Genomic DNA, 22,206 nt, shown 5'->3' with positions numbered 1-22,206 from the left:
CCGGGTCTCCTTAGAACAGCTCCTCGGTATTTTTTTTTTTTTTTCCCCCTGACAGGGAGGCCGGCTCATTCCCCGCCAACGGGGAACGGACAGGCGCAAAGGCAGCACTTACTGATACACGCTCAGAGTTTCAGGTTAATTTATTTTTAGTACCTGTTCTTTGGTACAGGTATTAGCTGGAAAATACAAGTATTTTCTCAATGAAAAGTCGAACTATTTAAAAGAGCTTTACAGCACACAAAAGCCTTGCTAACAGAATCCGCTACCGCATCAGTGCAAATGCTACCAGCAAAACTCCAGCAAATACCTATGTTCATCAGTATCTCAATTTTGTTGTAATTCATCTTTCTCTGTGTAACTCGTTGTATTTGAAAAGTCTTCAAGGTGGGCTGGACTTGTGAAAACATTCAGTGCTTGCCCAAACAAAGCAAGCTAAACATTCTTCCAGGTCTGATGCCATTATAAACTCAATTCCAAAGACACACCCATGTTACAGCTCAAGCAACTTACTCATTCAGTAAAAAAGCGCCAGTCACTAAAATCTCTATTATATTACAGTCACCATCTTGCAAAGGACTACTGAAGTTAAATGCTAGCACTAAAAAAACTTAAAAAAATACAAATCTCTTACTGTGACTCTTTAAAGATTTGTACAGAACATGTAAATAAGAAAACACTTCGTTAAAATTAAGTAATTTTGCAGTTCGTTCAGCGCAACCACGTAGTATTCAGTTGTGTCTGGTTTTTTATGCTTGTGTCCATTTTCAAAACTTCTCGAATGGCCATGGTAGCGTAAGTGGATGGGGGAAGGGAGAACTCCATCTTTAGTGCCCTGAATTTTCCATCTATCAGAAGGTATAAGAGACAAAATGCAAGAACAAGTGGTCAAGGGCATATATAATGGTTATCCTGGATGCCATCTAAACTGGACTAACAGCTTCCACAACCAACTTCCCCAGCCCATAAAGCAAAACAGCCACCACCATCACACTCCTGTTTATATCCACAGTGAAAAAATTAATGAAATAAATTTTAAAAATTTTCTCTCAGCACAAAGTGGTGGTTTCAGAGTTTTCTTCTTTTAAAAGCAAACATTTGTTCTTTCAGACTGACTTCCTAGCCTGTCTTCACTTTTCTGGAAAAGCAGTGCCAGAACATCTTGTGACCAGAGTTAAGTATTTGAGTCATCTGTGCTCAGCACCAATAATACAGGCTCAGTAGATAGACAATTTGTGTTTTAATCCACCTCTGTTAGTTGCAGACATTTACTGCTAAGCATTTACTTGATTTTACAGATGCCTGTGAGAAAATGTAACAGTCAATGCAGATGCTGGAGGAATGGCTTGCACTCTTAAGAAATTAGGGTCCTTATTTAAATACTTGGCTTTAGAGATCGTGGTTATTGTTGCTTAAGAGTTAATAGTTAAATGAAAGCTCTTCCTTAAAGGAGCTTTCAATATGTAGCAGTTGAAAGCAACAGCCAGATCAAACTTCCATTTGGCAAACCAGCAGAAAGATCAGCTTACCTGTAGGGAGAACTGGTAATGGCTTTCCTTCCAGTTTATCCAAATCCGTAGTAAATAATGGGATTTTAGGATCATCATATGCAACAACTTCCCTTTATAATATACATAAAATTTATTATTATTATTTAAAATTATTTAAGTTAGGACATTTTTTATAAATGTGTATTTATTATAATACTATTTTTATTATTATTATTATTGCAATTTGGCATTTACAACTGAAATTGAATTAGGCAAAAAAACAGGTAAAGCTTTATGTAGACAACTTGCTTTGGCTTTATGAAGATTATTAAAAGACAACTGTAATTTAGTGAGAAGTTTCTTTGCATAACTCATTTGTTTGCCCTTGTGTGCTGCCAGAATTTCCTACTATACAAGAAGTATAGTTCATTAAATTAAGGGAAGAACGGTGTTCACTCTAAGAGCAGGAGTGAAGCCTTTCAAACAGCCATCCAAACTTTGAAAGGGCTTAAACACATTCTATGATTTCTGCCGTTCATTTAACAGAAATCCCATATGTAACCATGAAGCTGAAAAACTAACTGGGAAGTAGATAAGCTTAATACTCATTAGTGCTGATGTTTCAAGTGTATAAATATTTGTAATTTTCTGCTCCTTCTTAAACCCTCTATATTTTATTCTGTACATCAGTGATCATGTCTTACTGCACATTTGTACAGCTCCCTGTTTAAAAGGTATTTATTCAGTTGCAAGATGAAAACTAGGCTGTATCTCTAACAACAGTGATTTAGTAGGTTGAAGTGATACAAATTGACAGGTAATTTGAGACCAACTTTCTCATAGCAAGACTACAAAAAAACCCTGTTTTGAATATTATCTATCATTGTTTCAACATAAGTAATAATCTATGAAGTGTTCAGGCAAGCCCTTGCAAGGAGTGAACAACTAGATAAATGTCTTCATATTCCTCTGCCACAGAACCAGAGAACCAAGGAAGAAATAAGGGTATGGTTTCACTTCTGCTGCATTAAAAACAGGAGACAAGTGCAGCAAGATTCCTCTCTACCTATGTTTCAGTCTGTGTGGATGTCCTGTGGATCAGTCTCATTTTGTTTTGTACTTAAATAAACTCTATGCTGTCAATTCAAGTGTAATTTCCTTTATACTCCCACTCACCAGTTGACATTCTGAGGCCGAATGATAATCTTCCTGTATGCTCCAGAAAGTGAGTAATCTCTGATTTTATGCCTCATGTTGTTGATATCAAGGTTGTCAGCTACCAGCATCTCCTTGTAGGCCTCACCAACTGCAAGAGAGGAAAATATTTAATAGGAGAGAATGTAGTGTGGCCAATTTAAACAGCCTGTTTTCATGGATTGTTCCCTTCCCTTACATTTAGTAGTTTTCAGCATATATGAGATAAATGCTACACAGAAGTTTAAAATGACTGCAAATCTTATTACCTGCTTACTTCTACACCCTGATTAGTAGAGGCAGTAACAAAGAATGCATCAAATCAAATTTCATCTGAAAACAAAATTTACAAAATACTTTATTGACATTTAAATGCCATCTCATGAAGGCTTTCCAATTATCTAGACTTCACAGGGCTAATCTCAGACATATGGAAAAAAATTTAAAATAAAAGGCCAGACTACCCATTACTCTCTCATTCAAAAGGAGCAGAGAGAAACCAGATGACAATTTGACAACCAAGCACAAGAACAGTTCAATCCCATGTTGAGGAAAACGTGCAGGGAACTCATGACTAACCTCATCTATAAGAACACATAGAGCTGGGGAAACCTAGGGCCAGCTACAAAGAGGGACTATATCAGCATTGTCCAGGCACACAGAAATGGTGTTAGGAAAGTCAAAGCTCAGCTACAGTTGAAAGCAACAAATGACATCAAGACCAACAAGAGTTCAGCTGCAACATAAGGAATGAAAGGGAAGCATAAGGAAAGTGATGGCCTAGTGCTAAATGGGGCAGCTGGTCTATTGACAGACAAAAGGCTGATGGTCTCAGTGCCTCTTTTACCTCAGCCTTGACCAGCAGAGTGCCCCAGGCCTCTCTTCTTAGAGGCAAGGTTAAGAAAGAGAGGGACTACCAGCAGTGGGAAAAGACATAGGCTGAGAGAGCTGGCTCACATCATGGTGAAGTTTTTTCTATCATTTCAGGCATTGTGCAGATCTAGGGATGTCTCAGACAACTGCAGAAAACCAAGTGTTACACCCAGCTTCAGAAAGAGCAGGAAAGAGAATTACAGACCAGTCAGGCTCACTCTGGTCCGTGGCAAAAATAATGGAGCTAATCCTTTTTGGGAACACAATGACTGTGGTTTTAATAAGAGGGAGAAAAAGGAAGAGAAAAGGCAAAAAACCCACCAACCTTACTGTCTTCTATGATGAAATTATTATACCTGTGGATTGAGGGGAGAGCAGGGACTGTTGCCTGCCTTGCCTTTAGCAAGCTTTAGATGTATTCCCACAGCATCTTTGTGTCTGAGGTTAGAACATTACAGTGGTAAGTGGGTAACTGCTGACTGGCTCAGCATCTCAAAGTATAGTCACTACTGGCTGCAGATCTACCTGAAAGCAGAGTTCCTCAAGGAACTGAGATGTGTCCTGTGAAATAGTGGAGAAGAGCTGGAATTTACTCCAACCAATCTGTGGGCTAAACCAAGCTGGGGTGGCATTCAATACATGCAAAGACAGGACTGCCATTCAGAGGGACCAAGGCACACTAGAGGAATGGGCCAAGAGGAACCTCATGAAACTCATCAAGGAGAAAATCCTGTACCTGATTAACTCCTTGCAGTAGTACAGGTTAGTGAGAAATTCTGCTCTGCTGTCATCTGGGATTCCCAGTGGGAAGGAGACTGAGCAGAGCACCCTGGCAGCAACAAAAGGCTGACATTAATGTTTTAGAGATCTGAAGTGATGTAGTGGTTTAAAAGTCACTGAGGTTGAATAGATCCAATCTTCCTTTTAAGAACAATCTTAAAGCAGACTTATGTTTTCAGAGTAAATATTTCAGTTAACAGTCAGACTTACTTTTATGCTTTGGATAAATAACATCAAATCCAGGCAATGGCATCACTACATCGTGGATAGCGTAGTTATCAACATCTCCTTCTTCAATGTGAACAGCTGTGGCTACAGTCAGGACAGAAAAATGGAGTTACCAGTTTGGATGTCTGTGACAGTTAACTTCAGCTGAATTTAAAATGAAGCCTTTAATTGAAGTAAGCTTACTCTGAGAAAGATAACCATGTTTTATCTCCACTTAACAGACAACATTTCTAAGAAAAGAAGTAACAGCCTCCAAGGCTGTCACAGTTACTGGCAGAATCACAGCCAGTAACTAGAAGCTTCTAGCTTCCAGTGACTTAAAGATACATGAAGTAAGGACTGCTAGAGGAACAGCTCCCTTCCATGTATCAGGCACACATAAAGGAGAAATGCTGTAGGAAATGCCAGAGCAAACACCAGTGAAGAAAGTTTTAATTGAGTGGAGCTTCTGTTTTTCAAGTTACTAATGCAATCAAAAACTTCTATGGTTAAAACTTCGTAACATCTTTCCACAGTTCTTCATAGCTCAACTAGATTTGAGGTGATTCTTGAGAATAATCAGTCCTCCATAGTCTCTCTTCCCTATCCACTTATTTGAAAAGACAGGCTAACAGCTCATGGAAGTGTAATACCTAACTTCCAATTCCTTGCACAGTTTCTCTAAAACAGGCCAATGGATTCAGATATCACTGGGCTAAAATAAGTGAGAGAAAAGAAACTATGTAAGCAGTATCAGATGAACAGCTACATGCCTTGTTTTCCTAGGAATCTGAACTATACAGCATCGCTGGCTTTGTCTGATTTTACCTCCTTTAAGTATGAGATCTCCTGGTACAGCTCTAAGTCCGTATTCTTCTATTCTCTTGCTCACCATATTATTCCACACATAACTCTGGTAGCTATGAATATACATTAAACGATTATTTCTTGGTATCTAGAGGTAAAGAAAAAAAAATTAAACACTAGAAAGATATGTTTTTTGGTTTTTTCTGACAATCATAATCAAAAAGGTGTATATTCAAAATGTTACTTTATGCAGCAAAAAGACTTACACAATTTCTTGGTATACATATTTGATTTTGGTTCATTGTTTGAGAAAAGCATATGTGAAGAAACAATGCTTTTATACATTTGAAATCTTCACAAAAGAGAACTGTGCTTAAATTTACAAAAAAAACCAACCAAACACCCCCCTCCTCCCACTTTTTTAATTCTACAGGTCAAACATATGGGTCTATATAAAACACTGAATTCATATTTAACCTGCTGAAATCTTAACTTTGCAGCTGTGAAAGCACAGTGTTATTCTAATTCTGTTCTTCATAAACAAGAAATTATTCCCCAGATCCTACAATAGGCCCAGTAGTTTGCTAGTGATGAGGTATTTTCTCCAAAGACTTGATCTTGATTACAGCACTTGAAAATAGTAAGTGGATCCATTACCTCTGTATCAGGCTGATTCATTAGCCCATCACCAGTTTGATTTATACTTTTAAAGCAACAGGAAAACACTAAAACTGAACATTTGCACAATTCTCAGATCCATATTTTACGTAGCTACTAAGTATAACTGCATTGCTTCCCACATACCAGAGAGATTGTTGTATAAATTGGAAAGCTCATTATGCCTACATTAATTAGAGATGTCATCAGTTACTACGCAGCAGTACTTCCAGCAAAAAGGCAGGATAAATGCAAAGATTTTTAAACTTAACCTTCTACTCATCAAGCATCAATGAGTCTATTTTAAATTCATCCTGATACCATCAAAAGAATGTTTATTCAATCAAATACCACCCAGCTTTTACACTCACTATGCCAAATGCAGAGATTATGTTCTTCATTCCATACTTTAAGAGTCCACGTAGAAGCTGTCCTTCCACGCACCTTTTTACAGGTAGTTTCTTGAGGGCTGCTGCTGGATCTTTAGTCTTTGCCCATTCTTCTCTGCATTTAACTAAGTATCCCTTTTCAGCTAGAACAAGGATGTAAAATAAAAATATTTTAGCTAGACATCAAAAAAAGCATACATCTCACCTTCTGTTAAAGGAGTTGAAAAATTTAAGTTTCAGCCATGGCAATTAGAGATGAACAGAATCACAGAACACTTGAGGTTGGAACTTCACATGGAGCTTGAGCAGATACTAAGTATTCAGGTCCTTTTTCAGCCCCACTGCAAGAAACTGCACAGCAAGGAAAGCGAGGCAGAAAGGGAGAATCTGAAGATTGATTCTCCACTGCTAAACTGGCATAAGTTTTTCCTAAACACACAGTTCTTGGAGAAGAGGCAGAAACACGTGATATATCATTTTTCAGTTCTCACCTCCTGGTCGTGGTTTTAATATCAAATCCATTACTTCATTCCAGTTGTTCTGTAGAATAGCTCTAGGATTCAAATAGGAAAGTGTATTAAGAACTGACCACATTTATTTCAAAGGGATTTAGCCAACTTATCAAAAAAATAAGTATTAATGTTTAGACTTATGCAATATTAAAAGTAGTGCTATTATGCAAGATAACTGCTGAAGCAAGTTCAGAAACAAGATCTTTCTTGAATCTAAATTTAAAACTGGTACAGGCAATATGTTAGAAAAATGTTCCCAAAAATACATTAAGTTACATGGTGATAAGAATAAAATTTAACAAAAAAAGGGGGAGGGAGGATGAAAGCAACACATACCTGCCAATTTGATAAGTAGGAACAGCTGTGGTTCCAAATCTTTGCATTCCATAGTAATTAATGAATCCAATTTCCCTGAGTGAATGCATTGCTTGCTCTATCTGGTCATCAGTTCCTGTTATGTTTCTAGCATTAAAAAAAGTTATAGACAGATTAAGGTTTTATGCTATTTTGAGATGTCCCTTATATTAAAGCTCAACATCTATATTATACAGCATGCTTCAAATTCAACTGTCTCCTGACAACAGGACTTCCTTTTTGTAACACAATTTGCACTGGTATTGCTAATCTATTTAAAGAAAAAAAAAATTCTAACTGAACCATGTAAATACCTACTAACATACTACCTGAGAACAACAGTGAAATGGTTCCCTTGCAGTTCTCCCAATTTCAGTGGATGGTTCTTGTAGCTGAAATTTCCTAATTTGAAGTTCATCAAACATTTATTCAAATGAGCAAGTCTTTGTGCAGTGATTCTAAAAAGAAACAGACAATAGTGACCAACCTATGCTTAGAAAAGCAGATAAATACAGAAATGCTGCCAACACAAAACAAAAAACAGTGAGCCCAGTTTCCCCAATTCTCTACTGCTGCCTTTTCAAAACATTTCAATGAAACAGCTGAAGGAATACATAATTCTTAAAGGTACTTATACAAAAGAAAATGTATACTGTGACAGACTGTTAGCACTGCCTTTTCACATCTATGTTAAAACATGTACTCCAAAAAAAGTATATTGCAGTATTGATGTATACTGTACCCCACAAGCTGAACTCTTTGTTATTTGAGTCACTACTTCATGAATATACCCCAGTTAGCACAGTCATAAATACAGAGTTAAGTAAAATTAGCTGCTGTCTATGCCTAGTGCAGATGAAGGAACATGGAATCCAATCTGTCACAGATACCTGCCATTTTTGTTGCTAGTATTTTTGGAAGCATACCCCCGTTCTTTGCATCACCAATCTGCTCTTGGACACTTCTGCTAAAATTTTACCAGGATAGTGAGGTTTATGAACCAGCATGGCCAGCGTACTCAGCTTACAGCAGGCTGGCAACTGGCAATGTCCCCTCCCCTGTGCAGGAGAGTCAGGGGCTGTAGCACCACTGAGCAGACACCACACAACCCTTACAGCACTCTGGAGCTCTTGGACACAACAATGAATGGGATAATGTTAAAAAGTAAATGGAACAGCACCTGATATGGCTACACCCCACATCTGGTTAACTGATACCACTTTGCAAAGCTGCCTTTGCAGCAACACCAGTCTGGGGCTTCTCACAATTCACAAATCAGTATTTCCTTTTATATGTGCTAACACACACACATACAGAACATCAGGGGAAAATATATGAACAGTTCAGTAGTGGATGCTCTCCTTTTAACAAGAATTTGATCAGACCTCTGGCTTTCAAGCTGCGAATTCCTCTCTCGAGGAGTGTGGTTTTCAAAATTTGTAAAAACAAGTGCAGGTGGGATATTCCAGCCAGCTAAAATGATATTGTAATATATGACTAGGAGACACCTGTCATTCTCAGTTATGGATCCAACACTAATCTAAAGTGTCCATAAACCATTTAATTATCTTAGAATAAGACAAAGTAAATTTTACTTTCTCTTAGAAGGTGACTTAAGGGAGTAGGTTAAGGCAGGAAAAATTCCTCTTTTTTTTCCCCTTCTGGCTACTCACAGATGAGCAAGGGCAGTGTTAGCCTTCTCTGGCACTGTTCAGAGAGTGCAGTGAGAAAGAAAATAGGATTCTAGCTGTAGAAAGAGGGAAACAAAAGCCAGGAAGGAAGTGGGACATTATTTTCACCATGTCATTCTGTTTTTCTGCTGTTGCATGAGATCCAAGCAGCCTAAGAGCACATAGGCAATCTGTCCCACTGCCTCGGCCAAGTACATGTAACCAGCCTGTGACTCAGAGCACCACTGACTGAAAATATCAGCAGTAATCACAGAACACAAAAGGAATGTGGCACCTTCATTAACACCTGTGCTTTACAAGGTCAGGACCTGAACCTGCCATTTGTGTCACTGCGTCTTTCAGGTATTTAGTGAGATATTCAAGCTACCACAGCAGAAGTGCAAATACCCCAGACTTTATTTTTACTTACCTGAGAACAGCAATCTCTTGAACAGTTATAGCCCTTTTATCTTTAGTTCCCATGTAGGAAAATATGTTTGGCTTCACTCTTAAAAGCAACAGTAACATATATTATATATTAAAATAGCAACAGATCAAACATAATTTTCAGAATAAGTGCCGAGAATTATTAATCTTTTAAATTAAAAACAGAAAAATAGAAATATACCTACATTCCTCAGAACTGGGTTGCAATTTGACATGTGCGTGACATTTTCTAATCTCATCCATGAGTACAAAAAACACAAGGAAACTTCTCTGTTTTAATTATATGTAGATAATTCACTTTTAACACAACAGTGCTTTCAAAATATGAACTTTGAAGTAGTTCTTTATATGCATTCCCTCAATACACAAATGCACAACCACTACCAACTTCACTAAAAAAAATCATGTCCACTTCTTCCTTAAACTTCAAACATATCTGTTTGAATACCATGCCTGCACACTATGACAGAGTATGAGAAGTTAACTTAAAATTTGATCCACTCCTTTCCCTGAGAGGAAAAATTCCTTTCATTTTCACTTTGTACTTTACAGCCTGTGTTAGATGGAATATTTCCAGTTATTCCAGTTAAGGGCTCCAGGGGGTAGCAGGACTGCCATTACATACAGTTTTCCACCTAACTATGCTCTTGCCATTCTGTTCTCAATACCAATACTAAGTAGTTCACCGGTTACAGTCTAGATTACAAATTTTTTTTGGACAAGAAGGGCAAAGGGAAAAGAAGGGGAGAAGTGGGGAAATTTCCCTATGAGTAGATTACTGAACTGACCCAATTTTAAAACTGCTCTTCCTCTGCAATTCACTGTGTTCATGTCACGCCTTGGCAAATCTTTTTGTTTCTGCACTTGATGGGGTGAAAGGAACTAAGCCTGTGTTGCCATGGAGAAATTAATACATGGAACAACAGTTTATCAACTGTAACTGCTTAGGAACCGATCAGCATATTATCACAACAATATCTGACAGGTTCATAACAAACTTGCATATATTCACACACTGGGGAAAAAAATGGCTTTTAATTCCGCTTACGTACATTGAGGCTTTCAGCTGCCAAGTCTTTCTCAGATCAGCCAATGTCAATTGTGGACTCTTTCCACTGAAACAGTAGAGTAGTCTTTAAAATTTCTTAGGCTCATTTTGTTTCTTTCTCATCTCCTCACAAAACTTCTAAGTTTTAAATTTGATGTTCTAAAGTAACTTTTCATTTTAAACTGTCTACAAATTAGAGAATAGCAATCACTTTTATCGCTCTTACATAATTCTGAAGCATAGTATTTACAGCAACAAGAAACATGGAGGGGGAGGACTGCACACCAGCCAGGATGGCAGAAACAACAGCCTTACCTTAAAAATTTGGATAGGACATTAATGGCATCCATAGTGTCCTTGTTCTCCTTGTACAGTACAAAATGGCAGTAGCTTCCCCTAGATTTTGGCCAAGAGTGCTTTCTTGGATCTTTAAAAGCAAAAAGGTTAAAGTGTCACTCTTTAAAAAAAAAAAAAAGTTGCGGCTACATTTATTCTAAATATGCAAGATTCAATTTCTGCTAATTTCCATCTGCTTTTAAAAAAATGAAAAGGAAAGAGTTAATTACTGACAGCAGAAGTTGTAAAGCATGTGGAGAAAGACCTCCCCTTCCACTGGACTGTAAACTTCTCTTTAATCAGTTCTGTCACCTAGAAAATCCTGAATGAAAGAGTGACAGTTCCTTTCTCATGAAATTATCTGAAAATACACCCTAGTCATTTAATTGCTGTATCACCTGATTAAATTTCTCAAAAACATTGTCATTATACTGACTTTCAGCAACAGAAGCTACACCACGTTTCTTCTAGCTCCTTCTATAATTAATAGTTGAGGACCACTGGAGGCCTGTTTGTGGGAAGACTACCATTATTATTTATAGTACAGACATCTTCTTTATTTCTGTAGTATTTTTTCTGTGTCTCATGCAAAAGGATGAATCGTATCGCTACAACACCCTAAAAAATCATACTCAAAAAACTGCTTTAAGATAGCTCTTTTTAAAATCCAATGGGAGCAAGAAATCTGGTACATGAGAGACATTAACATACAATCCATGGCAGGTATGGTGCCACGCTTAGAGAAGGCCAGAGGCTGAAATAACTTCAGATCCCACAGACTAACAACTGATTTACAATTCTGTGCTACTATTTGACATTTTCTGGACAAGGAAACTGTCAATGACTTGCTAAGCTTTTCTTTGCACATAAAAAGCCTCAGAGATAAAACTTTCACTTTCCAATAATCCACTGTCAATAGCATTAATGGGAAGGGAGACTGATTCTACAGAGCAACCAATTTTGAGGTTCCTTCAGTTCTGAGGTTTATCAATTTCTTGTTATTTCAGAACAAAACTAAGAATTCATTTTGTTTTAAATAAGAAGTCCCTTATTTAAGTCCTCTTGCTAGCCACTAAGCAGACATACCTGGTTTTGTAAAAAAAGGCACAAGCATCTTTCATAAGACCAAAGCTAACTGAAAAATCCAGCCTTATTTCAATATACAAAAACCAATGCAGGAAGGAAGTTCTTGAGAAATACTGGGGTTTCTTTCACATTGGTTTTATAAAGTCCAGATATCCCACATAGATAGTAAGTATGTTTAATTCTTGCTTGTTTTTGAGAAGCTGCCATTCATGCACACACTTCTGCAAAGATAATTTTGGATGCTACAGTAGAGGTTTTGGATGCCATATGTAGAGGTTTTAGTCACTTAGAATTATTGCATCACTTGTCTTGCACCATTTCCAAGTTTGCACAGTTTCCAAGCACAAGCCCAACTCCCACAGAGTTTCATAGGACCTGAACTGGAGACCTCATGCTCCTGCTGGTCTCCCCCTCTGAGCCACCACTACTCTTAATCTCAGTCAATGAAACACTGCAGTCAGCTGGAAGAGCAAGGTTCTCCATGAAGACCTCAGCAATTAGAAAAGAAGAGAGTAAGACAGAGCTCAATTCCCAAAGGAGAACCTTCTCCAGCTGGAACCATTCTTTATATTTAACTAATACATCTTGCACATGGTCACTTCAACACATTTCAGGAAGTGAGCCCTAATGTGATCTACACTAAAAGGATTCTGTAGGTACCATCCAGACCAATGGGCTCCTCATGCTTTGGGGATCACAGCCATGACCCTCTCCAAAGGAGGCTGCAGCCACAGTCCTGATACTCAACCGTTCCTCACCCAATATTTTGAAGCATTCAACTGGGCAGATGGAACAGTGGGAGAATTTGCAGTTCTTATTGCTGTGTTTCAGAGTCATGTTACATTTTTTGACAATAAAATTGTATTTCCAAACCTTTTATTGAAACTCAAGGTTTGGAAGCTCTTTTTTAAATAGCAGGGTGTGTGATAAATGCTTTTAAAGTTGCATAAAGACAGATTGTAGTGTCTGAAATACAGGCTGAAGGGCAAAGGCTTGGCTAACTGAAATCCATGGGAAATTTACCATAGTTGTCAACATGTACTGTCAAAATTGATAATTCATATTACTTATTACTAGCAGACTTTCACTGCACCAAATGAATACTGCCTATACTGCACTATGAAAAAGAGATAGAACAAGCCTAATTCTTGGCTGTTTCAGGGCATTTTAAGTAATACTTATGTGTAGGGATTTTGAAGAAATTGTTGCAAGTTTGGCCAATCCTGTTGCTATTTAGGAGGTCATAATGGTTGGCATTTCATTTTTGTTAGTATGAAATGTCAACATCTCTTACCTGTTGCAGTTCTGACCTCTGTCCCAATGCAGAGCATAAAGAGTACAAAAGAGTAGCATTTAATTTTTAGATTGTCAAAGGGTTTTTAGAGGTGAACATGCAGGTTTATGGTTATGGGATCATTTATGCTTCAGGGAGCATCCAACAGCTAGGTGGTGGATGACAGCAATTTAGACAATTATGGAATGGAATCGTGCAGAGGCAAACAGTGAACATATGGAAAGCTTCAACTGGAGATGCAACAAACTTAGTTTGTGGACAATGATGAAACAACAGTTTACTGACAATTTAGTAAGACAGTATTTTAAGTATTTGGAGGGTAAACAGACTATAGACACAAAGCAGCTTCTGATTTGAAAATTTAAGAAGCATGTTTGGTAATGTTTTATGTTATCAACAAAAGTAATCAGGTATCTCAGCTAATAATCCAATTTTCTACACTTCTGAAATGTTTCTTGCCTGGGGAGCCCATTCACAACGGAGACATGTTAGTAGCTATATCAACAAGAAAGATAAATATAACCCTGACTAAAAAGAGCTTCAATCTTACATCCATAAGCATTTGCACACACTCACAGAAACTGACACATCTCCACCAACAAATGCACAGGTGCCTGCAGCATGACATCTGGGGAATCCAAGTTTAAATAGATGATGCTTCTCTACAACATGGTGCTCCACATAATGTTTTAATCCTAGAGACACACCACTAAATTCTTTTCAGCATATTTCAAATACTTAAATTCTTTTATAAAGTATCCCCTAAATCAGCTTAACAACATCCACTTGACTGTAACAGTGGTTAAAGAATAGAGGCAGCAGAAGGAAAAGGTTACAAACCAACAGAGAACAAAACTGGCTGAGGAGAATTTTGTGCTGGTAAGTATACATAGTCCATGCAAAAAGCATGCAAACATACACATTTTCTAAACATGACTAAATAAGACACATAAACACATTATAATTGGACCAATAAAAATACATTATTCCCATATTTGCTTACAACAAGCCTTAAACAAACAACTAAATTAAAGGGGAAATTATTTTATTTCCCATTTTAAAATACTTTATTTCCTTATCCATTCTCCAACTCCTTTGTCTTTAAAATTAAAAGGTTATGTTTACATACTGTCATTTGTAGTAGGTTGAAATGACAGAGGAATGCAACCATTTTAAATCAACCCTTAGTATCTTTAGTTAAATGTGCACCATTCTGCACATTTAACCCTCTAAACTTACAGTAGCAACAAATTTTTATAAAATTAAAAGATGTAAAACACGTTAATTTATTCCCAGTATCCAAAACAGTGTTTTGCAAGATTAGAATGGATAACACTTCAATTTGAAAATCCTTCATTACTTTGACTATTTCAAAAGATTAATTGTGATCTATACCAAATAAAGAACATTTTCTGCAAATATAATTAGCCTTGGAAGCAGAAGTAATGATCACGGTAAATAAACTATGTTTATTTAAAACTATAACTCTGAGAAAACAAAAAGATGCTTGTCTCTATTCAAGTAATTGAGAATTTTGTAATGAATGTTCAAGACAATCAAGATTACACCCTCTATCAATTTAATGTACATTTTCCAACTACAACCTCTTACATCCACAATATGCATTTACACACACAGTTAAGATCAAGAAAGTTAAATTCAAAAAATACTGAAAATAAAGCCTCTGTTTTGCCTACTCCCACTGAAGTAGATGATAATGTTCTCTCTTCTAATATGGTTGTACTGGATGAATTACTTGGAAAGAAAAAAAAAAGTAGAAATTTAAATTTAAAATATTTCTTGTGGTCCTAATCATTTGAGATGCACAGCATCAGCTGAAACAAGGAAAAAATGAAGCAAGACTACATTAGGAAGCACACTCACTTGAAGTACTTACTAACAATTTTTACTTTGGGGATAATTTTAGCATTTACTTTACCCATCTGCTGTGATACTGAAACTCACTTGCCAATGCTTTTTTCCCAGCAGCATGATAAGCAATAATGTATTTCTTTCCATCTCGATCTTCTGTTTTAGTCTCCAGTCCTGGAAACAAGGACTTCACAGCCTGATGGATGATGGTTCTTTTTTCTTTGGTGTCTTCAATTACCTGTGTTAATACACAAACATGCAGAAACCAAATAAATTAATACCAAAGGGGAGGGTGCCCTAAGGGAAGGACTAGCTAGGGAAGATTATTTAATGTGTGAGTGCTTATTTGAAACTACCAGATATAATCCTACTCATCTCCATGTCCCAAATTTAGCTCAATAGTTATTCTTTAAATATGTGGAATAATTGAATGTTTAAAAATATCAAGGTTTTAATTTCATTTTCTTATCTTTCTTATTACAGAAGACCATATTTGTCTTCTTTTTCTATTAAATCACTAAACACTGACCTTGAAAGTTGTGTTTCATCTGGATACATGTTTTATGTAAGCCTGCTTATTCTTTAAAGCTATACTAAACAGGAAACTGAAATACTGCAAGATAATTTAAACACCACAGGAATTAAAACCTATATTTAAGTTAATGTGTACAGTCTCACCAAAATCAAAGTGACAACTCACACATGCATGAATTAGAGTACATCTGTAAGACTTTACAGAATTAACACCTAAACTGGACACAGTCTGGTGTTATCTGTCACATCATGTTAAAATTGTTCTTATATCTTACATGCATTAGAAAGTGTGTACCGTTCCGACTCACCCCCTCCCTGCCTCCCTCCCTCAGCCTCTCTCTGCCACCATCCCAAACTTCATATCATTTATTAATTTTTACCTCTATGGCAACACTAGTTTCCTTATTCTTAAAAAGCTGGAGCTCCTCTAAACGCTGCTTGTCTTCATCTGACAAAACTGTAAATGTTTCTTCAGATGGGTCCTAATACATATTTGGGGAAAAAAAACAAACATCCAATAACCCTCATGGAGCAACTTCCAGTCTTTAAATGTTCTCCCTTAAGGAGCATTAAGAAGCATGGCTATTACCAAATCTTTACCTCAGAATTTACCTCATCATCCACTGGAACAGAAAAGTCATCTAAATGGCTCACACGTCCATCTTTGCCTATTTCGTGGACAACAAAGTCTGAATATCTGATAGAAAGAAACATGCATTACATTTGTAATAAAAATCTCACATCACATAAAGTCCTTTCCTAAAAAAGCTGTTCGTTAGCAGAATTTGCTGAAGAATTCTGAATTCATGTAATTCAATTCACATAAAACAAACTTAACCAGGAGAAAGCTGTATCTATTCCCACCTCCCAGAAGGATACCAGAGGAACACATATCCAAATACAGAAGACTTCTTTGCAGATCACCAAACACCTGCTGTAGTTATTCTGAGTCATTTTCTCACTAGCTTGAAAAGATCAGTAATGCTTATCCTCAATCCCAGTCATTACTGGCAATTAGGACTCTACTGCATTGCATTAACTACTGCATTATTTCTGTCACTTCAAATAACCTGCAAAATAACGTGCATTTTAGCCACTCTACAGAAGGCAGGACAAATTCAGCTTTTTTCATATATTCAGTTGTAAAGAACATCATTCAAATAAAGTTACTCTGCATACTCTATGACAGCAAGAAAGAACTTTACTGTGACATTTTCAATCCAGCCACTCATATCTAATAATAAAAACAGGTCAACTATAACAGAGCACAGTTGGTTTGTGTTGCAACTGCTAAATGATTTTTAAGAAGCATTTGCTAGCAAATTGGGGAAAAAAAAGAGAAAATAACTCCTATCAATGTAGAAAGATGAATAAACCTTAACCATGGGAAGCTTTCTACTGTACCTCCCCCAAGTCCCCTTTTGCCAACCCCCTGTGCAGACATACAGCTTTTGGTAGAATTCCCTCCTGAGGAGTGTTATGTGTCCTCTCTTGTATTATCTGTAGCTGTCTAGACATGCTAGTGATGGTACCATAAAAATGCCAAGAATGAATTAATAATAGGTGTTAAAAACTAGGATCCAAAAAAACCCCCACAAACCCACGTATTTTCTACCACATGGTAGAAAACTGGCCAACCAAATTGGCAGATTTCCCAGAAGAAGGTTCAGCATAGATTATGTTTCCCAGAGAAGGATTACGCTAGCTTCTTAATGCTGCACATAATGATTAAATACATACATAATATGCATATATCATTTTATTATGTAAAATTAGCTAGATATGAAGCCAGTATTTAAACACAGGGACTTTTCAGTGTGTAAACAAAGCAACCTTAACTGCTTTGCTAAGTCAGGGAAACAGTGATTCTCACTTCAGTGAGCTTTTGTATTTGCATTTTGTTATATTCAAAGGTATTCTTTAATTTAAAGAAACCCTGTAAGTTTCATTTTAAAAAGCTACTAAATCCCAAACATCTTATTAAATATATAATGTATGTATATAATAAATTTCACATCCTGAATTTTAAAACTCCCTTCAATGTAAATGATAATACAACCAAGCAGACAATATTTTAAAGCCTAACTATACATGTTTACAGATACTAAGACAAAAATGTCAGAGCAAAGAGAACCAAAGAAGGATGTTTTCAATACCATTTTTCAGTGCATCTTGTATCAGCACTGAGGAGAAGTGCAAAAGGTGGGTGTACTGTGTAAGGTTTTATTTGTGCTGTTGCCAGAGAGCAAAGGAAACAGCAAAGGTCAGTGTAATCATGTATCTCTACTCATACACAGCTTCCTTCGTCTGAGCTCCATTTGACAGGAAAATAAATTTAAAAAAAAAACCAAACCAAAATAAACCCAAACAAACACACCACAATCTAGAAAAGTCCCAAATTAAACCTTCCTTTTAGTTTCAACAGTAAAAAAGTAATGAACTTCATGTAATCCAGCTGCAATCTGTGAGTCCAAAAAGGAGAATGGAGAACTACAGCTGTTACACAAGGAATTAACAAATGCAACAAGACAAAGAGTTACCTCTCTTTCAAGATTCCAGAAAACCCTTTATGAGGGCTAACAAATTTAGTTATGCCAACATCGCTTTCTGTCAGTCCATGCTTCATCATGTCTGCAAAGCTCTCTGGATCTCCATCTTCATCACTGTCCTCTAGTTCCTCTTCTTCCTGCTCCTCACTTTCCTCATTGGGGATTATTTCACTTTTCATGTCCACGGGTTGTTCTGTTACAGTCTCAATACTCTGCCCAGAGTCGTTCCCTGCCTTAGACTTCTCCAGGATCTTCTGTCTTTTAATTTCGTCTGCATTGGCCACATCATCCTCAGAGCAAGGACGTTTCAAGGATACACTGTTCATTTCTACAGTTTCCATGTTTAAGGCACAAGGTAGGATAGGAAGCCCTGAGAAAGAAGAAGAAAGGCTTATTTTCTGCCTGCTAAGAGCAATATCAATACATAGTCATTTCATTCCAAGGACTCTGCCCCCTGCAATTTTTCAGGAAAACCATAAACTTTCTGCATTTAAGTTAAACATCAATTTCAACATTTTGAACACCTAGAGACAGTATACACTTGGGGAGAAAGAAGGAATTATGAGGGCAGCATGCACGCTGGACTACAGCAGAGCAAGGTTCAGTACTACACTGACCATTTACCACCATCATCACTCTTGCCCACCCTTACCATGGCTGCCTCCAGGCCTGTGCACACACAGGCTCTGCTGTCAACAGCAGTCTGGTGCCTAAGAAATTGTTTGTTTATAAGCCTTCTCTTAAACATAACTACCCTCAATTATTCCCTTTTCTATCAAGATTCCATCTTGCAAAGACTGAGAGAGAGAGAATGGCTGAGTTCCCCCACACTTGAAATCTCATGTCTTCTTTTTCTGTGTTCTTCCAACACACAGAATGCCACACATTCTCAACTCAAGGTAGGATCAAATCAGCCCAAAAGGTAAGAGGGATGAGATACCAAAACCATTGAATCAGTGAGACAAACAAAACAAAAAGAAATTTAACAATCTCTGAGACGAATATGACTACTCACACTGGTGGAATAGGGCTCAGAGCTGCCACCTTTGTGTCAGCAGAACCACTGCCTTCAGATCTGAAAAGAAGAGGAAAACTAACCCTTTGAGAAAGTTTTATGGAAGAAAAAAAAAAAATCATGAAAACATATATGAACGCAATCATTAGAGAAAGCAGCTGCTCCTAACCCAGGTATTAGCAGTTACAGAGGAGCAAACACAACTGCTTAGATGGACACGTTAATAAACACAATTGTAAAAGTATTACCATCCTAGTGACACAACACATTATTGCTATTTAGCAAGCTACAGGAGAGAACTTTGTTTTTATTTCTAAGTGTATAAAAGGAAAGTGGAGCTCCTATAATTAGGCATGGATAGGACCTTTTTTCCAGCATCTCCCAACTGGCACAGGAGTGTACCGGGGATAAAGCGCAGTTTTTGGTAGCAGGGGCTGCATGGGAGGAAGCCATAAACTGCCCTGTGTGGGCCATGGCCAGTTTCAGCTGGCTCCGTGAACCCACTGCCTGCCATCCTCCAACTCATCGAATGAGCACACGGTGCCTCCCCTCCAGTTTGTTTGAGAAAGGGAGAAGCTGCCAGTGGCAGCAAAAAAAAAAAAAAGCAAAAACCACAGGAGGAGACACGTGACAGAGCGCTCAAAAAGGCACAGGGAACCACGGAGAAGAGGACAACTGTTGTGGACACAGCTGGAGATGCACTCTGGGAAGGAGGCTCTCCACACTGGAGCAGGGACATCCCTGAAGGGACCATGGCCTGTGGAGGTGCTCACAATGGGACAAGGACACCCTTGAGGGGCCCATGGAGAGCACCCACACGGGAGCAGAAGAAATGAGCAGCAGAAAGAAGCCTCCATGTACCAGCCCCAACCCCCTGCACTACCACTGCCTTGTCCAAGGGACAGAACATAACTTGAAGGGCCAAAGAGAAAAAGGGAAGAAAGGAGTTTTCCCCAAGTCTGTGTTTAAGAAGTGATCTTCTTTGTATATCACTAGCCAACTGGTAATAAACTAAATTCACCATGGTGAGTCAATTTTATCCACAATAACCAAGTTTCTAAAGCAACAGGATTCAGCTGTTACTGAGAAATTAATCTATTTCTCAGTATTTTAGAGCTACATACATATTATTTCACCAGGCATTAAATAGCATAATCTATCCAATTTTAAAGGGTATGTTTTTAAAGGAAGTCCCACTACTAACTTGACAATCAGCATGTGCTGGTTTGGTAACTAACTGTTACCAGTCAGCTGTTAGCCACTGCTGACTTCATGGCCTGGACTCCCCATTGAAGAGATCACCAGCTTAGGGTAAGGGAGCAAGAACGACTGTTCCAGAAACACCTAAAATGTTTTGCTCAAATGAAGAATTGAAAATGCATGCTACAAAAATTAATGAACGAAAGGGAAACAAGGAGAGACTTATAAAATTAGGTCTATGTATGGCCTGAAGAGTGATAAGACACAAACACAAGCAAGCAGAACAACTAGCAAAACAATGTACCTTCAAGCTGAAAGCACCAGTTTTAGTCTGTCTTCAAATAAAAGTTCATAAAATTCTTCTTTCAAGAGGAACAATAAATAAAAGTCATAGCCAAATGAAGCAATTCACCACTGTTTCCAGATCCTCTTCCCATGTACTAAAATTTACAGAGGCTGGCTGAAGTAGAAAAGGCTTTTAGATGGCTTGTATCTTCACATAGCGAACAAAATAGCAGTCAGCACAGTGAAGTCCTCTGAGACATCTGCCAAAGGTAGTAACAAGAGAAATCTCAAGCTTCTTAAATAACACTGTAATACCTAGTTTTTGAATTACTGTTAGAAGAATTCGATGTTGGGCACAAACACTCCGAAGCTGTCACACACAGACTATTCTCACAGAAGAGTGACTCACATACTACAAAGTACTATCCTGTGCCCAACAGCAGCCATCATCGGGGATAAATTCTGCAGGATAATTGCTTAAAGGAGCACGTTGAAGCGAGCAGGGCACACACAGCCTCGCTTGTGCAGATTGCTAGTGAGAGGCGCTTATTACAGCTGCTCAACTGTCTCGGCTCTTTTCCTAAAAGGTGTTTCCATAAATGCCAGGATCTGCACAAACATCAGCTTCGCAGCAACTTCAATGTTTTAACGGAGACTGAGTTTACTACTACAAACACTCGATTCTCCGCAACAAGAAACGCCGAGCGATTGATTACTCCTGGCGCGGTCCCTGTCAAGCGGGCACGGCGGGGGCTGCAGGGCAACTAAGTAACAGAGCAGAGCAGGGCAGCGGCGGGTACGAAGCCGCTTTCTCATGAGACGAGGCACGTGGGATTAAAAGGCGGCCGAGGAGAGGGCGATGGTGCAGCAGCAGCGCCCCAAGGCCAACCCTTGAGGCGGGGTCAGCGCGGAGAGCGCGGCCGGGGAGGGCAGCGGCGCCCGGAGCCGCGGGCCGGGCCGGGCCGCCGCCACAGCGCTCCGGGCGCCGGGCCGGGCGAGCCGCTGCCCGGGCCCAGGCTGCCGGGGCAGGGCCGGAAGAGCCGCTGCCGGCGCCCAGGCTGCCGGGGCAGGGAAGGAGGACGCGCTGGGGCCGGGGCAGGCGGGGCACGGGGGCGAGGCCGGAGGAAGGGCTCTGCCGCGGGGGTGCTGGCAACACGCGGCGCCCGCCGGGGAGCGGAGGGGAAAGCCCGGCGCCGGCGGGGGCAAAGTTGCCCGAAGGCGGAACCCTGCGGCCGGGAGCGGAGAGCCGGCCCCGCCGCGGAACCCAGCGCGGCTGCCGGGGGAGGGTGCGGCTCCGCCCGCCGCTAGGCAGGAGCCGCCGAGGGGGAGCCACTTACCCGCACGCCGGCACGGGAGGACGGCCCGGGCGTCAGCGCGGCGGGGCGGGAGCGGAGGCGGCGCGGGAAGGAGCCCGGCCCAGCCCCGCGCGGGCGGAGGCGGCCCCGGGCTGCGCCCGCCCCCGGCCGGCCCCGCCGCGCTGACGGCGGGCGGGGGAGCGGCGCCGGGGGCGGGTGGCGGTACCTGGCGAGGGGCTGCTCCTGCCCACGCTTCCGTCACCGCCGGCCTGCTCAGGCTTCCTGCGAAGCGTCAAGGGTAGGCAGGCGATGATT

At 39.4% G+C, this 22,206-nt stretch overlaps 1 protein-coding gene across 8 annotated transcripts; it reads right to left on the bottom strand.

Moving 5' to 3' along the window:
• Positions 1-16: 16 nt before the first annotated feature.
• Positions 17-21,978, bottom strand: PUS7 (pseudouridine synthase 7). 8 transcript variants are annotated; one of them, XM_066182867.1, is made up of 19 exons: positions 21,934-21,978; positions 20,616-20,856; positions 19,112-19,171; positions 18,088-18,466; positions 16,148-16,244; positions 15,928-16,029; positions 15,107-15,251; positions 10,741-10,852; positions 10,430-10,492; positions 9,361-9,438; positions 7,590-7,718; positions 7,243-7,368; positions 6,886-6,947; positions 6,377-6,537; positions 5,370-5,496; positions 4,545-4,646; positions 2,664-2,793; positions 1,527-1,618; positions 18-845 (listed from the first exon to the last, which is right to left on the bottom strand). In XM_066182867.1, the coding sequence occupies exons 4-19, from the start codon at positions 18,435-18,437 to the stop codon at positions 709-711; spliced, it is 2,013 nt and encodes a 670-aa protein (XP_066038964.1). In that variant the 5' UTR covers positions 18,438-18,466; positions 19,112-19,171; positions 20,616-20,856; positions 21,934-21,978; the 3' UTR covers positions 18-708. The 8 variants fall into 8 exon arrangements, with proteins under 8 accessions (XP_066038971.1, XP_066038964.1, XP_066038965.1 ...); XM_066182868.1 differs by lacking the exon at positions 21,934-21,978 and adding an exon at positions 21,006-21,454; XM_066182874.1 differs by lacking the exon at positions 21,934-21,978 and having other exon boundaries at positions 17-845; positions 5,370-5,461; positions 6,450-6,537; positions 20,616-21,455.
• Between the last annotated feature and the right edge of the window lie 228 nt (positions 21,979-22,206).

This window comes from Chamaea fasciata, unplaced genomic scaffold, assembly GCF_029207755.1.
Source record: "Chamaea fasciata isolate MVZ Bird 193981 ecotype frontalis unplaced genomic scaffold, bChaFas1.0.hap1 SCAF_5, whole genome shotgun sequence".
In the NCBI taxonomy this organism is placed as follows: Eukaryota; Metazoa; Chordata; class Aves; order Passeriformes; family Sylviidae; genus Chamaea; species Chamaea fasciata.
This window is presented reverse-complemented; position numbering and strand designations above follow the sequence as displayed.